Raw genomic sequence first — 25,223 nt, forward strand, 5'->3', positions numbered from 1 at the left:
GCTCTGGTTTCCTCCCACAGTCTGAAAAAACGTGCTGATTAGGTGCATTAGCCATGTTCAATTCTCCCTCAGGTGTAGATTTTCACAGTAACTTCATTGCAGTGTTAATGTAAGCTTACTTAAACACCAATGAGTCAATTGGGATTCCTACTCCATTAGTACCAAATGAATTATTGGTACCAAACAGATCATAAAAAATTAGTAACTGAATAGTAGCAGAGAGTTATAGTAATTTAAAAGCATATTTATTGCTACTTGAAATGTATAAACCACTTACTAACTCTGAACCTGGGACAAAGATTTCCAACTAATACTTTATATAGCGTGCTGTTTGTTTTTTTTTAAAAACAAGAGGAACACACTTCAAAGGCAGAACAAAAAACAACCAAACTAAAATGGTTTCAAACATTTGGACGACCTGTAAACATTTTCATTGTCTAGAATAAACAAGAATTAACTACTATTTTATATTATACCTTTTACAGCCAGAGGGTGTTCACGAGCATTTCACAATCATTGCATTACTTTTGCAGAGATGCAGGCAGTATTATTTTAAGAACTTCGCAAATCAGTGCTTTTCAAATGGTTTTTGGCATGCAATATGAGCACCTATTCTTCAGAAGCTTAAAGAAAAAGTGCATTAGTGACATTTAAAAGTGAGTGCCGTTTTCCTAAATGGAGATTTTAAAAACAATGGCCTGGAGTTTCCACTCATTTGCATCAGTTTCTTCAATGCAAGTGGCGCACAATCAGAATTTCAAGAGCAGATTGCATTCAGCACATTTCTGCGACCCTTTGTGCTCAGTGGACACAAATCCTACCAGCGGCAGGCCCCACCCACATGCCTCCAGTATGGATAAAGAAAGTTTTTGAAAAGCTTTGAATGGTTTTCTTTAAAATATATATGTATAATATATATATACACACACACACTTAAGAATTCTCAGTCATTAAAATCAGTTACTCACCGGTGATGGATTGACACCATTAAAAATGTTTAAAATTTTTGTAGACTCATTTTAAGTTGTATTAAATCAAATTTATCAAGTTACCATTCAAATTTCAAGGAATAGAATCATCATAAAATTCCTACAGAAGGAACCCATTCAGCCCATCGAGTTGCATCCCACATATCTACCCTGCTAATCTCTGACATTAAAGGGCAATCTAGCACAGCCAATCTACCCAACCAGCACATCTTTGGACTATGGGAGGAAGCCTGCAACAGTGCCAAGTACTGTGCCGTCCTTATTTTTACATTTATTCGTGGCAGCACAAATGAATGAGGGGAATAATTCAAAATGGTCACAATGTGTCAATAATCACTAATTAAAGACAAACCTGAAAACGTACCCCACACACCTCTAGAAATGCAATTGAAGCTCCTTACACAACTGAATCTGTCTTTATGCTCAATGCCAGTGCTAGATACTGGAATTGGATTGCTACTTTTCTCAGCTGGTGTCATGTACTTCCAGGTCTCTGTCCTAAACATGTTAACCCTAGCATCAGAATACCAAGGCTATTACACCCCTGTGACTTCCCTTATTCTCATATCTCCAACCTTTTTGCTCGAACAAGACTGACAATTGTGTTAAATTATGGACAATTCGTGCATTAGTAACTGGGTTGATGGCATCAAAATTCAGGTGAAACCTGACATTCAGAGGACCTTTATTCCATCAACCTGAACTGAACTCAAATCCAGAAATCAGAAACAAAGATAATTCTTAAAACACCTACGCATTGTAACACTTTTAAAAATCTAGTAATTGCCAGATGAATCACAGCTTCACCAGCAGTGATTGGGTGTGTTAAGAGTTCTGATAAAGCTGACAAGAACACAAATTAGAGACCAATAAATGGGTATTGAACAATCTACAACTTCAAGTTAAATAAAGGCCAGAAATGAAAAATTTCAGCTCATCTAATAGTTAATTAACTTAATCTCCACATATGCCGCCAGACCTGCTGAGTTTATCCAACCTTCTGTTCTTAATTAATAAAACAGACAGCTTGAAAAACTCAGCAGGTCTGACATGATCTGAGGAGAGAAAAGTAGAGTAAATATGTATGAAATGGACTCAATGTTAACTCTATCTCTCTCGCCACAGATGCTGCCAGACCTGCTGAGTTTTCCAGCATCTGCAGTATTTTACTGTAATTTAGCAGAAAGTATGCAAAGAAAAATAGTACACTCAGCTATATTTTCTTTTTTTAAGTATACCTGGATGTTCTGCTGAATTATATATTATGAGGGCGGCACGGTAGCACAGTGGTTAGCACTGCTGCTTCACAGCTCCAGGGTCCCGGGTTCGATTCCCGGCTCGGGTCACTGTCTGTGTGGAGTTTGCACATTCTCCTCGTGTCTGCGTAGCTTTCCTCCGGGTGCTCCGGTTTCCTCCCACAGTCCAAAGATGTGCGGGTTAGGTTGATTGGCCAGGTTAAAAATTGCCCCTTAGAGTCCTGGGATGTGTAGGTTAGAGGGATTAGCGGGTAAATATGTGGGGGTAGGGCCTGGGTGGGATTGTGGTCGGTGCAGACTCGATGGGCCGAATGGCCTCCTTCTGCATTGTAGGGTTTCTATGATTTCTATGGTTCTATAAATATTTTTAATGAATACAAACAGAATCAAAACATAATGAATCGATTTCTCCTAACCATGCATCAAATATACACTTCTGTTCTGGAGGGGGGGCTGGCAATATTCCAAGTAACTATTGGACTTTGAGGGGAAAATAAAAGAAAAAACTGGTTTCTCTTAACTTAAAACATTGCCTATCTGCTTAGCACAACTCCCTTCAAAGACAACAGGTGGATCACTGATTGCCAACCTTTTCCATATAGACAAGTCTTCAATCAAAGGAACTTTACACTTTAATTTGTGCAAATACATTAAGCATTTGAAACTTACATAAATCAGACCAGAGTAGTATCTATCCTTCAAATTGTGCAAGACGGAAGCCTCATTCAAGCACGTTAACTCAGCCATATCTTCCACCTTTGAGAACTTGGGTGGATTCATCTTCTGAATGTCATCCTTGTTGACTAGAGCCTTCTTGCCGTTCTCCATCAGCTCCACCACAACCTCGTCACCTCGCTCCTCTCGTATACTCGCGGCCTCAAAGCCATGGCGATCTGATGGCACCCAAACAAGTTTCTTAGCTGTCCAGTCAGCTTGAGTAGCAGGGTTGTAAACCAGAGCCCTATCCACAAAGAGATATCTCTCCGGATCTTCTTGGCCACTCCGCTGAGCCATCAGAATTCAGAAGTGACCAACTTTACCTGCAGCAAATGCAAAACACATTAAAGTTAGCATCCATGAATTCTGCAGTATTAATTTTAACAGTCCCAAGGTCGGAGGGGTGAGAGATTAATAAATAAAGACTGGAGCCATAACTGCCTTGATTTCATAGTGGAATCAGGGAAGGCTGGCATAGTGGCATTGTCATTGGACTATTAATCCAGAGACCCAGGTAAAATCTGGGGACCTGGGTTCATGGCACCATGGCAGATGGCAAAATTTGAATTCATAAAAAATCTGGAATTAAAAAAGTCTAATAATGACCATGAAACCATTGTTGTAAAAACCCATCTAGTTCATTAATGTCCTTTAGGAATCTGCCATCCTTACCTGGTCTGGCCCACATGTGATGCCAGATCCACAGCAATGTGGTTGACTCCAAAATGTCCTCTGAAATAGAGGACAGTTAGAGAGATGGGCAATAAATGCTCGCCCAGCCGGTGACACCCACATTCCTTAAATGCAAACAAAACAAAATTCTAAGAGCAAGTTCACCTAAAATGTCTGTAAAACTATTTACTTTGGATCAGAAAGAAAATGTTAATTTGTGATTGTGTGTCTAAAGATAAGAAAACATGAGACAATTTAGCTAAAAAACCCTCTATACTGTACTCGTACTACTGCACGCATACTTCGTGTATTTTCAAGTGGAAAGCAGAAAATGGAAAAAACCTCTGACATTGAAACAATGGAAGTAACCCTGTGATTATGGAACTTGGGATTTTTGATTTTAAAAACAAGGAAGGAACAATACAAGGGTGAGGAACTGGTGTAGATAAAGCAAAAAAAACCACATTCCCTCAGTTCCTTTGAATTACGATTCAGTCATTCTCGGTCAAAATTAAAAAGGGGCAGTGACGGTGCTGAGTTCAAGTTCACCATGGCATTGTCACAGGCTCGATTTTTTTTTTAAATCCAAAGAATACATCCCTCTACTGCTTAGAATTACAGCTATTAACCCGACTCCAGCATGAGTCATCATATTCAGGTCAGGAGCAGCCAATAGATAGTTAGTGGCAAATACTTTCAGGTGATTAACATGGGGTAAGACAGCATTTCTCCCCTCACTTGGAAATGGTTTAACGGATGAATAATTTAGATGACTACTCACATATAATTCAACGCAGAAATTGATATGCAACAGGAGAATCAATTACGTCAGATCAATGGTAGCAGACATGAGTCACTGTGATCTTGGCTACAAAAATCTGTTTAGGCAAGTGCACAGAATGGTCATATGAACTGTTCACCTCCAGAGGCCTCCAGCATGTTTTGCAGATACTTTGAACTGGTACTAAAATCAAACAGGATACAAATCTGTATTGCGCCAAATTTTCTTAGAAATTCTTCTGCTTTTGAGAAAATAAGATAAAGTGCCCAAAATAAAAGAAGCAGCTCTGTCACTATCCAACTCCACCATCATCTTTAGATTTGGTACCAATAGACAAATGGCCAGTTCTCCAGAATTCTGCCAACGTCACGCAAGATTGTTCAACAGCAAGCCGCTCCGACTTCCCCCATCACACTTCAACTGTAAATCTCATTTGAGAAGGTGCTTTTGAAGCAAGACAGATGCACCTCTAGATTTCTTAATGGTTTCATAGCAAAAACCTGATTACCATTAATATCCATCAAAAAAAAAGAAGAAATGATGCATTAGGCCAAAAGCAGTAAACCTGGAGCTATAAAAACACATGCTCAGACTGTTCTTGCTGAGAGATCAGGGTCAGGTTTAGCAACACTTATGGCTCCAAAACAAACTTTTAAAAGATGATAATTCATACCAATTATGAAATGAACAAGCACCCCACTTTGTTAATTGCACATCTTAAAAAGGTGGATGCTACATTCTACAATGTAGCTCATTTAATTTTTATTCTTTTAAAAAAGCCAAAGCTCAGAGAGTGCTCCCCACAAGAAATATTCAAGATCCAAGCTGACAGGATAAGGCATTGCACCCCACCTTGAGCTGATCTTAACCAAAATTGCTCTTTTAGTGGACACAATACTCAATTAATTCCAGTTGCAATATATTTAAAAGCAAAATGTTGGAGACCTGAAATAAAAACAAAGTGTTGAAAAAAATCAGCAGGTCTGGCAGCATCTATGGGGAGAGAGAAACAGTGAACATTTTGCATCCAATGATTCTTCTTCAGAACTGGAATCTGTTTAACTGATTTTTGCTTTACCCTGGAGTGTACTTAAGTCTGCAGCTTTCAATGTGAATTTTCCCACTTGACCAAGAGTACACTTGTATCCAAGATCAACTAACTATAGTTAACAATACTGAACTAAGTTTTAAAGTTAAAACATATGGGCCAATATTCTAACAGGTTTATATGGTAGCACGAGCTATCGGAGCGCTGCCCCTTCATCAGGCGACCCTGATGAAGGGGCAGCACTCTGAAAGTTCATATTACCAAATAAATCTGATGGATTTTAACCTGTTGTGATACTTCTCACTGTGCCCACCCCAGTCCAACTCCAGCATCTCCACACCAATATTCTAAACAGAACAATGAGCTTTTCACCCAGTGTATAGCAGGATGCATATGCCAGTAATTAAAACTTTTTTTTACATTTTACATGTAGATCTCCAGATTAGAAACATAGAAACACAAACTACAGCACAAAACAGGCCCTTCAGCCCCACAAGTTGTGCCGAACATATCCCTACCTTCTAGGCCTACCTATAACCCTCCATCCTATTAAGTCCCATGTACTCATCCAGGAGTCTCTTAAAAGACCCTATTGAGTTTGCCTCCACCACCACTGACGGCAGCCGATTCCACTTGCCCACCACCCTCTGAAAAACTTCCCCCTAACATTTCCCCTGTACCTGCCCCCCAGCACCTTAAACCTGTGTCCTCTCGTAGCAGCCATTTCCACCCTGGGAAAAAGCCTCCGAGAGTCCACCCGATCGATGCCTCTCAACATCTTATATACCTCTATTAGGTCTCCTCTCATCCTACATCTCTCCAAGGAGAAAAGACCGAGCTCCCTCAGCCTATCCTCATAAGGCATGCCACTCAATCCAGGCAACATCCTTGTAAATCTCCTCTGCACCCTTTCAATCTTTTCCACATCCTTCCTGTAATGAGGCGACCAGAACTGAGCACAGTACTCCAAGTGGGGTCTGACGAGGGTCTTATATAGCTGCATCATTATCCCCGGACTCCTAAACTCAATCCCTCAATTGATAAAGGCCAGCACACCATACACCTTCTTAACCACCTCCTCCACCTGTGGGGCCGATTTTACAGTCCTATGGACCCGGACCCCAAGGTCCTTCTGATCCTCTACAGTACCAAGAGTCTTTCCCTTTATATTGTACTCCTTCATCCCATTTGACCTGCCAAAATGGACCACTACGCATTTATCTGGGTTGAAGTCCATCTGCCACTTCTCCACCCAGTCTTGCATCCTATCTATGTCCCTCCAGACTATCCACAACCCCACCAACCTTAGTGTTGTTGGAAAACTTACCAACCCATCCCTCCACTTCCTCATCCAGCTCATTTATGAAAATGACAAACAGCAAGGGTCCCAGAACAGATCCCTAGGGCACACCACTGGTGACCGACCTCCATTTAGAAAAAGACCCATCTATACCCACTCTGCCTCCTTTGGGCAAGCCAGTTCTGGATCCACAGGGCAGCAGCCCCTTGGATCCCATGCCCTCTCACTTTTTCTAGAAGCCTTGCATGGGGGACCTTATCGAACACCTTGCTAAAATCCATATAAACCACATCTACTGCTTTCCCTTCGTCAATGTGTTTAGTCACATTTTCGAAGAACTCCACCAGACTCGTAAGGCACGATCTGCCTTTGACAAAGCCGTGCTGAGTATTCTTGAGCATACTAAACCTCTCTAAATGCTCATAAATCTTGTCCCTCAAGATCTTCATCAGCTTACCAACCACTGAGGTTAGACTCACCGGTCAGTATCAGATCAAGTACAGCCTCTCCTCTTGTAAGCTTGTCCACATGCTGTCAGGAAACCCTCCTGAACACACCTAACAAACTCCTCCCCATCCAATCCCCTTACCCTAGGGATATTCCAATCTATGTTTGGGAAATTAAAGTCTCCCATCACAACAACTCTGCTATTATTGCAACTCTCCAGGATCTGTTTCCCTATCTGCTCCTCCACCTCCGTTACTATTGGGCGGCCTATAGAAAACTCCCAGCAAAGTGATCGACCCCTTCCCACTCCGAACTTCCACCCACAGAGACTGTAGACAATCCCTCCACAGCATACACCTTCTCTACAGCTGTGACACTATCCCTGATCAACAGTGCCACTCCACCCCCCTCTTGCCTCCCTGAAACATCTGAATCCTGGCACCTGGAGTATCCAGTCCTTTTCCTGAGACATCCAAGTCTCCGTAATGGCCACCACATCACACTTCCAGGCATCGATCCACGCTCGGAGCTCATCCCCTTTATTCACTATACTCCTGGCATCAAAGTAAACACATCTCAATCCTTTGGTCTGAGCTCTCCCCTTCTCTATGCCCCGTCCATCCTCCCTCTTGCACTGTCTATAACCCTTCTCTGTTTGCAAGCCAACTTCCTCGCTCCCAGTCACCTCGTCTCGATCCCCTCCCCCCAATCCATAGAGTTTAAAAACTCTCCCCAGTAGCCTTAGCCAACCTTCCAGGATATTGGTTCCCCCTGGGATTCAAGTGCCACCCGTTATTTGTGTAGAGGTCACACCTGCCCCTAAAGAGGTCCCAATGGTCCAGGAACCTGAATCCCTGCCCCCTGCACCAGTCCCTCAGCCACACATTCATCCTCCACCTCACTCCATTCCTGCCCTCACCTTCCCGTGGCACAGGCAACAATCCTGAGATTACTACCTTTGCTTTCCTCCTTCTCAGCTGTCTCCCTAATTCCCTATACTCTTTTCATGACCCCTTCCTTCCCACATCAGCGGTACCAATATGTACCGCTACCTCTGGCTCCTCTCCCTTCCCCCCTCAGGATTTCTGGGACTCGACCAGCGACATCCTGGGTCCTGGCCCCAGAGAGGCAGACCACCATGCGAGACTCCCGCCTGCCTCCGCAAAAACACCTGTCCGACCCCCTTACTGTCGAGTCCCCAATTTACACTGCCTTCCTCCTCTTTTCCTTCACCCTGTGAGTTACAGGGCTGGACTCCACTCTGGAGACACGGCCACTGCTGCTTCCCCCAGGCGGGCTGTCCCCCCCAGCAGTACTCAGGCAGGAGTACTTGTTGTGTAGGGGCACATCCACCAGGGTGCTCTCCATCACCCAAGCTTTACCCTTCCTGGCCGTCACCCACTTGGCCTCCACCCATGGCCCTGGTGTGACCACCTGATGATAGCTCGTCTATTGCCTCCTCATTCTCCCTTAACAGCCCAAGATCCTTGAGCTGCAGTTCCAGCTCCCTAACACGGGTCCTCAGTAACTGCAGCTCGACACCCCTCGCAGATGTGGATGCCCAGGAGGCCAGGTGCCTCCAGGACCTCCCACATCCTACACTGGGAACAACACACTGGCTTCACACTCATTTGACCCATTATACCAAGGTACCCACAGAAAAGTAAATAAGAATCAAAACTCACCCCTGCTCGCCCTGTCCCCCGAAGCCCTGTGAGCCAAAGCTCTTATAGCTCACACTCTGCTTCCTACTCACTTCACTGCCCACTGTACACTGCGGCCTACCTTTTATACTTCGCGCACTTGAAAAAAAAACCCTTCCCAGACTCCTTAGCAGCCCACTTAGTTTAAAATTTAAAAAAACTACTCGAAAAGTAAAGGCAAAATACACACTAAAATAATAAATAAAATCTCTCACCAGCACTCCTGCCACAAATCACTCTCTGCTTGCTCCAGTGGAACAATGAGGGTTGTCTAGAGATAAAGCACAGTTTCTGCACTTTATTGCCTCTTATATGTTAGAGGTGATTACACACTTGTACCCTCGAGTAAAAATCAAATGCATCTATAGGTTATATTTGGAAAGCTATTCATGCTTTGATTATCTTACCTTAAGTGCATAATGCAAGAAAGACCCATCTCTCTTTTAAATCTATTAACAGTTTTTACTGTATTAGCAATAAGGCAGAGTACTGCTCAAACCCACATTTGCACTGCAGTTAGTGCATTCACACTTCCAAGCTTAGCATCTTAATGCAGCAAAAGCTTCTGAAATTACAGTCTTGGTGTACACAGTCTCAGTGCAAGTGCATCATTAGAAAATTCTTAGTTCATGTTCTCCTATCCTGGTTTTGTATCTCACCCTTCATCACAGAATAGATTCTTTAACCTCCGTGTCAAAAAAAAATTTTAAAACTGGGCTAGTCGTTGAAGCCTCCTCAATTCTCCACACTGCTCTTTACACAAGTGATAAAATACACAAATATTTTGTCTAAACTTCCACAGCCCTGTCCTTCATAAATCTATTTGAAAACCATAAGCCTTCATGAACAGTTTCAACCAACTGCTGGAATCAAAACTTCAATTAACCTCAAAATGATTCATCTTCAGAACACCTAACGTTTTCAATAGTAAAATACATCACGACTCTGCTCATTTCAGATTATGTCTACTGGCATGCACAGTAATGAATCCAACAGACATTAACAACAGGATAATGGAACAAAAATTCTGTAAAACTGCTCTCCCACTAATCATGTTATTAAGCAAAACACTGACTTATTCCTACTTCCAAAAAAAATACCTGACTTCCTTCCAGAGGGAATAAGCATTCAAGATAAAAAAGGTAATTTTATCCAATGGCAAGATAATATTTTAGTCACAAGTTTTGATGACCCAAAAGGTTTTGGTGCAGAGAATGCAGTCCTTTTACCCTGCTAGTCCCCCTGACACGAAGGGGCAATTTACCATGGCCAATCAACCTACCCACGTATCTTTCAAGTGTGGGAGGAAACCAGTGCAAACCCACACACACATGGGGAGAACAACAAACTCCAGTGACCGGAGGATGGAAGTGAACCCGGACACCTGGCACTGTGCCACCCATAAAGACCATTCAGCCCATTGAGTCTGCAACAACCCCACCCATGCCCTATCCCCATAACCCCACGTATTTACAGCACTAATCCCCTTGACACGAAGGGACAGTTTAGAATGGCCAATCTACCTAACCTGCGCATCTTTGGACTCTGGAAGGAAACTCATGCAGACGAGGAGAACGTGCAAACTCCAGTCACCCGAGTGGAATTGAACCGGGTCCCTGAGGCAGAAGTGCTAACCACTGCCACCATGCGTTCAGATGCATCAGAGCTCCCCCAGTTTAGCTGTCCAGTTACTTACAGGACATCTGATGTCAGGTTATCCAGTTACCAGCTACCTCCATTCCCCTCTGCCCCACCCTGCCACTCCTGCATCCACTTCTTCCAAACTTTCATTTGGTCTTTCCCCAACTAATTACAAGGGATGTTACTGGCAATCAATTTTTAAAAATCTTAATTTCACAAGTACTCCCAGTCAACTTTCGCATCGTAAATTTCCTTGTCCATATCAGTGCAAAGTTTATGGTAGCCATGTGGAGATGCTGGCTGTTGGACTGGGGTAAACACAGATGTCCCTCATAACAGGATATGGCACTTGACTCATTGATCGACAGTTCCGATGCGCCACAATGAAAAACCACACCGACCTCCTCAGAAGACAAACACGGGACACGGCAGACAGAGTACCCTTCGTCATCCAGTACTTCCCCGGAATGGAAAAACGACAACATCTTCTCTGGTGCCTTCAACAGGTCATTGATGAAGACGAACATCTCGCCTTCAAACAACTGCACAACCTCAAACAGACCATTGTCCGCAGCAAACTACCCAGCCTTCAGGAGAACAGTGACCACGACACCACACAACCCTGCCACAGCAACCTCTGCAAGACGTGCCAGATCATCGACACAGATGCCATCATCTCACGTGAGAACACCATCCACCAGGTACACGGTACCTACTCCTGCAACTTGGCCAACGTTGTCTACCTGATACGCTGCAGGAAAGGATGTCCCGAGGCATGGTACATTGGGGAGACCATGCAGACGCTACAACAATGGATGAACGAACACCACTCGACAATCACCAGGCAAGACTGTTCTCTTCCTGTTGGGGAACATTTCAGCGGTCACGGGCATTCAGCCTCTGATCTTCAGGTAAGTGTTCTCCAAGGCGGCCTTTACGACACACGACAATGCAGAGTCGCTGAGCAGAGACTGATAACTAAGTTCCGCACACACGAGGACAGCCTCAACCAGGATCTTGGGTTCATGTCACACTATCTGTAACCCCCACGACTTGCCTGGGCTTGCAAAAATCTCACTAACTGTCCTGGCTGGAGACAACACACCTATGCTTAACCCTCTCTCCACTCACATTGTCTGTACCTTTAAGACGGGATTACCTGTAAAGACTCGCATTCCAACCATTATTTTGTAAATTGAGTTTGTGTCTTTATATGCCGTGTTTGTGAACTGAAATCCCACTCACCTGATGAAGGAGCAGTGCTCTGAAAGCTAGTGGCTTTTGCTACCAAGTAAACTTGGACTTTAACCTGGTGTTGAGAGACTTCTTACACAGTGCAAAGTTTGCCAGACTGTAAAATCACCTTCCATCTCAGAGGAAGTGTCAACACAGCATCACTGGCAGAAGGGTGCAATTGCAGCATGGCAAGTTTAAATAGGCAACTTGCATTAAAATAAGGACTAAATGCTCTAAAATGTATACACATGCATGCACTGGTTCTGAGGCCATAAACTTCTAAAAGTTTGAAAATCTTCAACTTGAGCTATTCTCCGCATGAAACTTGGCATCACTCAGTATTCTGCACATCTTGTGAAAATCCACAAATCCCCAAGTGGCTATAATGAATTAATACAATAGGAATGCCACGTTTTAACTTTTTGAAAACATCTCCTAGGAATTTCAATGTTTACTTTGGACATTTCAAAAGCAGCTAGAAGTCATTAATTAAGAAACAAATATTCAGAGGAAACCAGAGGAGAAAATGTCAGTTGACAAAGCTGTACTTTAGAGTCAGTGTTGTCTGAGAAGCGACTACCTAGCAGAATTAGTTTTAAGCACAAGGTTTCCCGTAACGCGCAAACAAAATATTAAAAAGGAAGAGTTTAATATATAGGCTTTCAGCAGTTATGAAATACTACACAAAATACATCAGAGGCAGAACTCCTGCACATGGGAAATCCGGATGTTCATGTAGCGCCCTCACTAACACCTCCACGTCCAGACCATTAAACTAGGGCAAGTTCTTCAGTTAGGAAGTGCTATTTTTTTCTTGTTCTTAAGGTCTGCATATTAATAACCAAAGGCTTAACAAAAAGGTCATATCCTGTCAACAGCCTATTCATAAAGTGACAACAGCAATGTCCCAACTGATTTTAATGCATCTTCAAGACTCAATGATGTCAAAGCTTTCTGTAGAGCATCTGCAGCTGTCTTTACTTGGGGCGATCAAGTACAATTTACTACCAAAACAAAGCTAACATGAGCCATTTAAATTATGCCCAAGTGTTTAGCATGCAAATCCTTGCAATTTTTGTTTAAAAAATACAAGTTTGTTTTGTGAACTTCATGACTCCAGCTATTTACAGACAAATGAAATAGTCCAGTCCTTTCAGTGAACGGCCTTCTCATTATCCCTAGAGCATCAACTGTCCTTTTACATCACTTACCAGTGGAACAGCCAGTGATATGAACGCTATACACTACAAGGTACAACCTGTCTGGTGTTTCAGGAAACTTCCAGGAATTTTAATGGATTATGTTGCCATAACAATGTCCTGCTGCTTTTTATTATATCACACTATTGGCGCATGTTGTGCAATGAGCCATTCAACACCCCTGGGTCTCTTTCAATGTCCATTTCAGCAAGATCAGTTAGACACAGAAGATAAATGTCTTCCTATTTTTAATATTGCATTAACCTATATCCATCTTTAGCATATCCCCAGATGCTCCCTCTGCAAAGACTCATCTTTGCAGATTGGTGCCATCTGTGACTTTAACTTTTAGTGATTTTGTTCCCAGGAGTTCCACCCCTCCAGCCTGCTTTGCCATTAGATAAGATCATGGTTGATCTGATGGTGGCCTCAACACTACCTTCCTGTCCACATCCTTTACCCTTAGACTCCCTTGTCAATCAAGAATCTACGTGACCCAGGCCACACTGCTCTCTGGGGGTAAGATTTCAACAGGTCATCAACACAAACAAATTCTCCTTTCTTTTTAAAGCTGCACCCCATATTTTCAGTCTCTTTCTCATCCTCTGAGCATCCACCTTGCACCCCCTCAGGATCTTGCATGTTTCAATAAAAATCACCTCTTGCACTTTTAAACTCCAATAGATACAAGCCTAACATTTCCTCACCTGGAAATTCCACTCACCCACAAATCAGTTGAGTGGATCTTCTCAACTGCTTCTAATACAGTGCCTTTTGACAAGGAGATTAAAACTATGCAGTCAGGAATTTGAATCCCTCCCTCAAGCCACGTTTGCATCTTAGCCATCCTGGCATTCCTACTGACTAGCACATGGCACTGATAGCAAACCTGAGGTCCTACTTTGTTCAGATAGGCAGCATGGTCAGTGCAGGCTTGGAGGGCTGAAGGGCCTGTTCTTGCACTGTAATTTTCTTTGTTCTCTAGGCATCCTCTTCACTGATGCACTGTAAAAGTGTAGCAAAATATTCCTTCTTTTATATTCCATTGCCCTTGCAATGAGCAATATTCCATTTGCCCTCCTAAATCACTTGCTGTACATGTGCACAAACTTGTGATTCATGTATTAGGCTACCTATATCCCTCTGTACCACCGAGTTTAGCAATCTCTCTCCATTTTGCAATTCTTCTTGCCAAAGTTGACAAGTTCACAGTTTCCCACATTATACTGTATCTGCCAAAATTTTGTCCACCCATTTAACCTATAATCACTTTGTAGATGCCTTAGCTGAGCATTGGAGCTCTGATGAAGGGTCATCTAGACTCAAAACGCTGGCTCTATTCTCTCCCCACAATTGCTGTCAGACCGGCTGAGATTTTCCAGCATTTTCAGTTCGTTTCAGATTCCAGTATTTGGCTATTATCACATCAGGAGTACTGGGCATAGTTTTGGCCTCCTTACCCAAAAAGGACATAATTACATCAGAAGCAGTTCAGAGAAAGATTACTCAAAAGACTCCTGGGATGAAGGAGTTCTCTCATGAGAGAAGGTTGGAAAAGCTGGGCTTGCATCTATTGGAGTTTAGAAAAATGAGGGATGATCTTTTTGAAACACAAAATCCCGAGGGGACCTAACAGGGTGGATGCTGAAAGGATATTCCCCCTCATGGGAGGGGCCAGGACAGAGGACATAAATTAAAGTTCCCTTAGTTTTAAACTAAGATGGAGATTAGGAAATCTCCGAGGGCCGTGGGTGTATGGAACGCCATTCCCCAAGTGTGGTAAAGGCAGGGTCATTGAATGCTTTTAGGGTAGAGGTAGATAGATTCTTCACTAATAAAAGGAATCAAAGGGCCGGGGGTAGACAAGACAGGAGCACTGAGGTCACATCAGGTCAGCCCTGATCCTACTGAATGACAGAACAGATTCAAGGGACCGAATGCCCTACTCCTGCTCCTAATTCATGTGTCTGTACGTCAAAGCAATTGTGAATGACGCTGAGCATTGCAACAGCCAATGAACAGCCACATTCCTGACTGACTGGACTCCAGTTAATGGATAGCTTTCCCTTTGACACATTCCTCCACCAACACTGCCCACCCAAGCCCCAACTCTCCCCTCACAACACCAAGAAATTAAAATGGATGCTATTGTGTGTTAAGGGCATCTGCACTCACCATTTTGTGAAGATGCAAGTGGAGGTCAACATGAATAGTGGGAACAGGAAGGCTACTAGCAAAAACCACATGGCAACTTCACCAAATGCAATTCGCTAGCTGAACCCCCTCCTGCAACTACACTCTTCCTACCCATAATCAAGCTACTAATCTACGTCTATGATTGATCTCCAATACCCACTGATCACATCAAATATTGCATGTGTCACTCATTTCCAAAAGGACTTGTTACAGTACTCAAATCTCCCTCATCTCATTAAATTAGCTAGAACATTTGCTTTATTAGTTGATGTCCTAAAGTGTGCACAATAACTAAGCACAAGTGTTTATACCCTCCCTGTTGTGGATAAAAGAAAATTGACCTTTGTTTCCACTCCATTTACTGTTGTTACAGTATTGGAAGAATATCTGGCATCATGTTTCATACGTTCTTTCCTCCATACGTTCTTTCCTCCCAGTTCTCTTTGCATCTCCAGTCTATTTATTGATTCACTTCTACATAACTTTATACTTGGTCCAATGGTCATGCTAGCTTCAAGTATTTTTTCGCTAAAATTCCAGCATTTCAAAACATTTTTGCTTTGTTGCTATTACACTTAGAATGGCCTATGTTTTTGAACGATGTCCATTAATGCAACCCAGATGTTGTTGCAGAGAGTTCAACATCAACCCTGAAGTTGTATACTGGGGTATGGTTATGTGGCTGTTTGAAACTTTCACTGGAACTTGGAAAATATGGCAAAAACAAAGTCAGTTCAAGTATCAAGAGCTTTTGGTCATCACAAATACTTGTGCTACCCAGCTAACACTTCAAAACAAAACCATCAGGGAAATCATTGGGAGCTTAAACTCTAAATACTGAAGCCAGTTCCATAGAACAGATGTAACACAACTTAGTTAATAGAAAAGGCCATAAAGTCAAGTCCCACTGCATCCAAGATCAGTGAAACAAAATTGAGGGGTATGTTATGAATGCTAGACTTTATAATTAGGTGGTTGTTTTAAACTGACCTCTCATTCGAGAGAAAAAGGAGTAGCTTGGCAAGGGGATGTGACCTCCAATGAAATCGGGTAGGAGACAAGCCCATGTGATCTGCTTGTTATGGAGACAGCAGCTCAAATCAAAAAAATTGAAAGCAAGGTGCAAGTTTTAACAGTTGACAGCTTCTCAAGGGAAATGAAGGAGATGGACAAGAATGCCCACATCCTGTGAAATAACTTTAAAAAGAACCGGTTTTACTGTGCCCAGACATTTGGGAGAGATAGAACCATGGAAAGATTACAGCATAAAGAAAAGATGGGCATTTGGCCCATCTTTTCCATGCCAGCCCAAGGACACCAAGGTGGCTATTCTAATCCCACCCTCCTGCACAAGGCCCATAGCTTACGCACTTAAGGTGCAGATCCAGGCATTTTTAAAAATTAGTTTAGGGTCTCTGCCAATGAAGAGAAGCATTCCATATGTCTTTACAATCTTGTCTACTTGAACCGCTGCCTTTAGGGAGCTGGGTACTTGTACATCAAGATCTCTCACTTCATTGATCCTTCTTAGTATATTTCCATTTATTGTGTATTCTCTATAACTGTTTGACTTCCCTAAAGGCATTACCTCCACAAGAGATGGGCGAGATCCTAAATGAATATTTCTCATCAGTATTTACTGTTGAGAAAAGCATGGATCTTAGGGAACTTGAGGAAATAAATAATGTCTTGAGGAGTGTACATATTACAGAGAAGGAGATGCTGGAAGTCTTAAAGTGCATCTAGATAAATCCCGGGACCTGAAGAAGTGTATCCCAGGACATTGTGGGAGTCTAGGGAGGAAATTGCAGGTCCCCTAGCCGAGATATTTGAATCATCGATAGTCACGGGTGAGGTGCCTGAAGATTGGAGTGCACAAATGTTGTGCCTTTGTTTAAAAAGGGCTGCAGGGAAAAGCCTGGGAACTACAGGCCAGTGAGCCTCACATCTGTGGTGGGTAAATTGTTGGAAGGTATTTTGAGACAGGATCCACAGGCATTTAGAGATGCAAGGACTGATTAGGGATAGTCAGCATGGCTTTGAGAGTGGAAAATCATGTCTCACAAATTTAATTGAGTTTTTTGAAGGGGTAACCAAGGTAGATGAGGGCAGTGCAGTTGATGTTGTCTACATGGACTTTAGCAAGGCCTTTGACAAGGTACCGCATGGTAGGTTGTTGCATAAAGTTAAATCTCACAGGATCCAGGGTGAGGTATCTAAATGGATACCAAATTGGCTTCTTGATAGAAGCCAGAGGGTGGTTGTAGAGAGTTATTTTTCAAACTGGAGGCCTGTGACCAGTGGTGTGCCTCAGGGACCAGCGCTGGGTCCACTGTTATTTGTCATTTATATTAATGATTTGGATGAGAATATAGGAGGCATGGTTAGTAAGTTTGCAGGTGATACCAAGATTAGTGGCATAATGGACATTGAAGAAAGTTATCTCCAATTGCAACAGGATCTTGATCAATTGGGCCAGTGGGCTAATGAATGGCAGATGGAGTTTAATTTAGACAAATGTGAGGTGATGCATTTTGGTAGATTGAACCAGGGCAGGACTTACTCAGTTAATGGTAGGGCGTTGGGGAGAGTTACAGAACAAAGAGCTCTAGGGGTACATGTTCATAGCTCCTTGAAAGTGGAGTCACAGGTGGACAGAGTGGTGAAGAAGGCATTCAGCATGCTTGGTTTCATCAGTCAGAACATTGAATACAGGAGTTGGGACGTCTTGTTGAAGTTGTACAAGACATTGGTATGGCCACACTTGGAATAGTGTGTGCAATTCTGGTCACCCTATTATAGAAAGGATATTATTAAACTAGAAAGAGTACAGAAAAGATTTACTAGGATGCTACCGGGACTTGATGGATTGAGTTACAAGGAGAGGCTGGATAGACTGGGACTTTTTCCTCGAGCGCAGGAGGCTGAGGGGTGACCTTATAGAGGTCTATAAAATAATGAGGGGCATAGACAAGGTAAATAGTCAATATCTTTTCCCAAAGGTAGGGGAGTCTAAAACTAGAGGGGGCATAGGTTTAAGGTGAAAGGGGAGAGATACAGAAGTGTCCAGAGGGGCAATTTTTTCCAGAGGGAGGCGAGTGTCTGGAACAAGCTGCCAGAGGTAGTAGTGGAGGCAGGTACAATGTTTTCTTTGTTGGGCCGAAGGGCCTGTTGCCATGCTCTAAACCTCTATGACCTCACACCTATGTTAAAGTCCATCTGCCACTTTACCCACTCCACCTATATTATTTTGGGAGTTTATAGCTATGCTCTACACAATCCACTACTTGGCCAATCTGTCTCATCTGCAAATTTCCCCAATCGTGACCCTCACGTTCAAATTGTTAATATATAACAAACAGTAAAGATCCCACCACCAACTTGGGCAGCGAATTCAAAACACCCACTACCCCCACACAAAAAAAGTTCATGTCCCCTGGTTTGAGATTTTCCCAAAGGAAACAATTTTATCCTGTCCACGATCTCTTCCCCTCAGCCTTTGGTTTCAAGGAAAATAACCCCAACCTATCAAAATCCCTGTAATTTAGTGATCAGAACTGCACACATACTTCAGTTGAGGCTTCACTGGCATTTTATAGAATCCAAACATTATATCCTAATTTTATATCCTATATCTCTGCCAATGAATGAGAGCATTCCATATGCCTTCTTTACAATCTTGCTTATTTGAACTGCTGTCTTTGGGGACCCGTGTACTTGACGTCAAGATTTCACTTCATCAACCCCTCTTCGCATATTCCCATTTACTGTGCATTCCCTAAAGGCATTACCTCACACTATGTTAAAGTCCATCTGCCACTTTACCACCCACTCCACCAACCCATCTAGTTTATAGCTATGCTCTACACTATCCACTACTTGGCCAATCTTTATCATCTGGAAATTTCCCAATTGTGACCCCCATGCTCACATCCAAATTGTTTAATATATAACAAACAAACAGTAAGGAGCCCAACACCAAGCACTGAAACACCACTTGAAACAAGTTTTCATTTGTAAGGGCATCCAATGACCATTACCCTTTGTTTCCTGTTACTAAGCCAATCTTTTATCCAGTTTGCCACATTACCCTGTATCCTCTGGGCTTTTACATTTTTGACACGTCACGTGTTAGTATACAGTACAAGTATGGTTTCTTGCACGCTCTGCAGAGCACACTAATTGGGAAGGAAAGGAGAAGGTGCAAAATGTGTTAGTCATAGCTAGGGTCTAGAGAAAGATCAACTTAATGTGAGGTAGGTCCATTCAAAAGTTTGATGGCAGCAGGAAGAAGCTGTTCTTGAGTGGGTTGATACAAAAGTCTGAGGATGTGTTCATGTCCTTATGGGGACATGTATGGGGTCCGTAATTATGCTGGCCGCTTTTCCCAAGGCAGCGTCAGTGGGTGGGAGGCTGGTCTGTGTAATGGACTGAGCTTCGTTCACAACCCTTCGTAGTCTTGGTCAGAGGATACTTTCCATGGTGCATCTGTAAAAGTTGAAAATTTGGCATGTCTGCTCAAACTCTACTTCGCCTTCTAAATAGAGGTGTGATGGGCTTTGACTATAGTGTCGGCATGGAGGGACCAGGACAGGTTGTTGGTGACCTGGACACCTAAACTTGAAGATCGATGATTTCTCCTTCGTCCCCATTGACGTGGACAAGGGCATGTCCTCCACTACGCTTCCTGAAGTTGATGACTATCTCCATTTTTGTTGACATTGAGGGAGAGATGGTCATCGCACCAGATTTTCTATCTCTTTCTTGTACTCCGTCTTGTCATTGTCTGGGATCCAACCCACTACGGTGGTATCAGCAAACTTGAAAACAGAGTTGGAGGGGAATTTGGCCACACAGTCATAGGTGTATAAAGGAGTGTAATAAAGGGACTGAGGACACCCTTGTGGGGCGCTGGTGTTGAGGATGATTGTGGAGGTGTTGTTGCCTTACTGATTGCAGTCGGTGGGTTAGGAATCAGTCACAGAGGGAGGAGCCTAGCCCCAGGCCACAGAGTTTGGTAGGAACAATGGCGTTGAAGGCAGAGCTGTAGTTGATAAATAGGAGCCTAACACAAGTGTCCCAGGGTTGAGTGCAAGGCCAGGGAGATGGTGTCTGCTGTGGACCGGATGCAACAGTCAGTGAACTGTAGTTGATGCAGGCAATCTAGAAGGCTGGAATGGATTTGTGCCATGACTAACTTTTTGAAGCACTTCACAATGATGGATGTCAGAGCCACCAGACAATAGTCATTAAGGCATGCAGCTTGGCTTTTCTTTGGTACCAGGATGGTAGTCATCTTCTTGAAGCAGATAGGGACCTCAGATTGTTGTAGAGGTTGAAGATGTCTGTGAATACCCCCACCAGCTGGTCTGTGCAGGATCTGAGTGCTCATCGAGGTACCCCAGCCACTTTCCATAGGTTGACCTTCGAGAAGGCTGCTCTGACATCTGCAATCATGACCTCGGATACAGGTTTATCCGAGGCTTCCAGGGTGGAGGTGTCCTCTGACTGACCCCTTGCTCAAAACGGGCATAGAATGCATTGAGCTTATCAGGGAGAGGTGTGTTAGTGCTGGCGATTTTACATGCCTTCATCTTGTGAGACTGTGTCAAACGCCTTGCTAAAATCTATGTACACAACACCCACTGCACTACCTCCATCAACTCTTCTTGTCACTTCCTGAAAAGAATTCAATCAAATTTAAGAGGCAAAACCTCCTTTTAACAACTCCACGCTGACCAGTCCATGCCTTTCTACCTGACAGGGTCCATTTCAATAATTTGACCAATGACAAGACTAACTGGACTATAATTGTTCAGCATTTCTTTTGATCTTTTTCAGCAATGGGACTGTGTTTGCATTTCTCAATTCCTCCAGTACCCCCCCGTATCTAGGGATAGATTTGGGAAGACAACCCCCTCTCTCCCCCCCCCCAAAACAGCTGCTGCAATGCCAAGTAGAAGAAAAGGATTGTTTTGGGATGAACCACTAAAACAGAACATTGGTGAGGATGGATTCACAGTCTGAAAAAAATGAGTTGCCAGAGGGTGCTTGCCTACTGAAAGTCTATTCGATTATGCTCATAAAACTGAGTGCAGGGGCTTTGAGAAAAAGGACACTGGTAGATTCACTTGGGTGGGGCAGGGAGAAGGGATCCTGTTAAAAGCTGGGAGGTGCCTGGGATTTTAAACAAACAGGTCGGATTCTCTGATCTCATCCATACTGTGGAGATGCCGGCGTTGGACTGGGGTAAACACAGTAAGAAGTTTAACAACACCAGGTTAAAATCCAACAGGTTTATTTGGTAGCAAAAGCCACACAAGCTTTCGAGGCTCTGAGCCCCTTCTTCAGGTGAGTGGGAATTCTGTTCACAAACAGAACTTATAAAGACAGACTCAATTTACATGAATAATGGTTGGAATGCGAATACTTACAACTAATCCAGTCTTTAAGAAACAAAACAATGGGAGTGGAGAGAGCATCAAGACAGGCTAAAAAGATGTGTATTGTCTCCAGACAAGACAGCCAGTGAAACTCTGCAGGTCCACGCAACTGTGGGAGTTACAAATAGTGTGACATAAACCCAATATCCCGGTTGAGGCCGTCCTTGTGTGTGCGGAACTTGGCTATCAGTTTCTGCTCAGTGACTCTGCGCTGTCGTGTGTCGCGAAGGCCGCCTTGGAGAACGCTTACCCGTGGTCACGGGCATTCGGCCTCTGATATTCAGGTAAGCGTTCTCCAAGGCGGCCTTCGCGACACACGACAGCGCAGAGTCGCTGAGCAGAAACTGATAGCCAAGTTCCGCACACACAAGGACGGCCTCAACCGGGATATTGGGTTTATGTCACACTATTTGTAACTCCCACAGTTGCGTGGACCTGCAGAGTTTCACTGGCTGTCTTGTCTGGAGACAATACACATCTTTTTAGCCTGTCTTGATGCTCTCTCCACTCCCATTGTTTTGTTTCTTAAAGACTGGATTAGTTGTAAGTATTCGCATTCCAACCATTATTCATGTAAATTGAGTCTGTGTCTTTATAAGTTCTGTTTGTGAACAGAATTCCCACTCACCTGAAGAAGGGGCTCAGAGCCTCGAAAGCTTGTGTGGCTTTTGCTACCAAATAAACCTGTTGGACTTTAACCTGGTGTTGTTAAACTTCTTACTGTGCTCATCCATACTGCCAGTGAAAATGGAGAATTTGGCACTCAGCCAAAACTCCATTCACTGTAATGGCACCAGATTCCCAACCATGGACAAGATTGGAGGTTTTTGGCAAATACATTTCTGCTGAGTGTGATGTAGTGAGGAGTTTAGATTGGGTTAATGAGGAATACCTTTTTCTGTAGTTAAGTGTTTTGCTGTAATTGTCCAAGCAATGTGTAATTGGTGCTGATTTTAGTTTATTTGTCACAGTAAATGTCATAATTTGGTCACTGGGAAATTGATATCTCTAGGGATCATAACAGATGACTTCGTACATTCTTATTTGGGACTTTAGACTCGAACATGGGAAATCATAACGTGAGGAAAGGGGAAAATAGGATAAGAAAGTAAGCATTCCAAATCTATCTGAACCTATAGTTCACACTGGTGAACTATAATTTTAAATAGACTTGAACAAAATACAATTAGCTTAATTGCACTTTTATGGCTACATGCCTTTAGTTTAATCAGATTAGATAAAAGAGAATAGGCTGTAAAAATGTAAACCTATGGTTTTTAAACCAAGTTTAAAAAACCCACAGGCCAACTCTTCAAAAATTAGCAGCTGAATGATTCATTTTTATCCTCCCCTGACCCAGACTGTTACAGAGTACATGAACCAGACAGCATAAAGCATGTGGGCACATCCATTCAATACACTTGTAAAAATAACTCCAAATATGCAAAATTGCAAACATTTGAACATAAATCTTTATAAATAGAAGGATGGGATCTGTTACAATGACAGCCTTTATGAAGCATTCCTTTGGTGCTCAACATTCAAAATTGAAAGATCTGCTGGGAGTGATAAGCTTCAACATTCAAACAGCCTATTGACAAATAAGCAAGATCATGGAGGGAAAAAAGTGAGTGTGCACTATTTTACTCTTGTCCTCTTTTTTAGGTTAGGATGAAATTAACTTTACAGCTGCCTAGAAATCAGAAACGAATTGGGATTTGATGTGAAAAGCCCCACTGAACAATTCTCAAAAAGCTAGATGACCACAGCATTGGTGCAAGGAACAGATTAGCTTGTTTGTCAGATTGACACCACGTTTATTAATAGGCAGTGATCAACAAGGTCTTTGACTAAATGGCACAAAGTGCTCAAACATACAAAGTCACCGGTGACCTTATCTGGTGTGATACCTGTATATGGTAGGGTGCGGGGGGGAACGGTAAAGCTGTTAAGTCATGTTCATATATATTGGACAATGACTTGTGCAAAAAAACGTGGTCTCCTCTAGTCGCATTCAATCACAAGTTTGCCAGAGTTTAAAAATGGGAAGAATCTATTTACCCTTCAGAACTGACGCTCTGGGATATCAAAGTGCACAGTTCCATCATTTAAAAAAAACCCAATGCTGTCAGTGTGAATAACTGGAGACAGGAATGTTCCTCCACACAGATACCGAGCAACTCCCACCCAACCACTCCAAAAAACGCGCCTTACTTGCTGCAGTCTCCCCAGCCCGGAGAGCCCCACTCCCTCCCCCTCACTGAATAAACTGCAACTTCAGAAAATTACACCGGAGTGGGGGAAATATATAAAAATGAACCAAAGTTTGAAATAAAAATCTAGAAAACATACAAATCTAAAAAAAACAGCGCAACCTGAAAAGAAAACTGACAAAAAAATGGCCCATTTTTCCCTCCTTCCCAAAGAAACTCAATTCCAGCTAAAATTCTTGTCAGAAATTAGCTGCTGAGTTGAGTGCAATAATTCAATGACCTCACCCATGCGGCTGAGCCAAGCTCAGGAATTCCTCAGATAACGGGAACAATGTTACACGTTTCAGTTGAGGAGACATTGGGAAAAGGGACAGCCCCCGGATACAATGTGAGCGAGAGCTCAAAAATCCCTTACCTCTGGCTGCAAACAAAGTATCTCTGCAAAGCTGGGGGAAGAAAGCTTCTTTCAGAGGCGGGTGGGAGAAAAAATTCCACCTTCAGCAACGTCCCAAACAATTCCCCCCTTTTCTTTCCCTCCTCAAAGCTGATTTTTACTCTCCCCCCACCTTCGCTTTGAACGCACAAACTCCCTAATGCAAAGGGAGGGACGCGGGCGCCACCTCAAGCTCTCCCGCCGCCGATCCCGCCCTCTCCCTGCGCTGGTTGGAGCCTCATTCATAAGGAGCTCCCCACCCTCCCCTCTCCAATTGGGCCAGTCTCCTTGTCAATCAGCAGGGGGAGGGGGTCTTCCGCTGAGTGCTGCCCCCCTCCCACTTCCCAATTCCCATTGGCCCCCCCGGGCGGTCAATCATCTAATCTCCAGGGAGATTTTAGACGCTGCTGAAATTCAGATTGGCTGGTTCCCTATCGCAGCCTTTCCCCGGAAACTTCCGCCGCCGAGAGAGAGGGGAGACAAGTTGTCTGTGTGTGAGAGAGGAGGGGAGACAGGTTGTATGTGACTGAGTGAGAGAGACGGAGGGAGCCAGGCTGTGTGTGAGACAGAGAGGGGGAACTAGGCTATATATGTGTGTGAGAGATGGTGTTTATGAGTGTCACAAGTAGGCTTACATTAACACTGCAATGAAGTTACTGTGAAAATCCCCTAGTCGCCACACTCCAGCACCTGTTTGGGTACACTGAGAGAATTTAGCATAGCCAATGCACCTAACCAGCACGTCTTTCGACTGTTGGTGGCACCCGGAAGAAACCCATGCCGACACGGGGAGAACGTGCAAACTCCACACAGACAGTGACCCAAGCCGGGAATCGAACCTGGGTCCCTGGTGCTGCGAGGCAGTAGTGCTAACCACTGTGCCACCGTGCTGCCATAGAAAGGGATATTTCACCTTGTGTATTTTGCATAGATCACTTGAAAGGGAGTA

General features: G+C 43.4%; 1 protein-coding gene across 1 annotated transcript in view; it reads right to left on the reverse strand.

Annotated features, from left to right (window-relative positions):
* The window catches only part of LOC144502041 (myosin-10), a 167,488-nt gene extending 143,020 nt beyond the window's left edge, over positions 1-24,468 (reverse strand). The window contains exons 1-2 of the mRNA XM_078226052.1: positions 24,257-24,468; positions 2,915-3,285 (exon numbers count right to left, since the gene is read on the reverse strand). Coding sequence (XP_078082178.1) covers positions 2,915-3,259 — 345 coding nt within the window. The 5' untranslated portion in view covers positions 3,260-3,285; positions 24,257-24,468. The remainder of the gene's footprint in view (positions 1-2,914; positions 3,286-24,256) is intronic.
* Positions 24,469-25,223: the final 755 nt, after the last annotated feature.

This window comes from Mustelus asterias, chromosome 12, assembly GCF_964213995.1.
Source record: "Mustelus asterias chromosome 12, sMusAst1.hap1.1, whole genome shotgun sequence".
Lineage (NCBI taxonomy): Eukaryota > Metazoa > Chordata > Chondrichthyes > Carcharhiniformes > Triakidae > Mustelus > Mustelus asterias.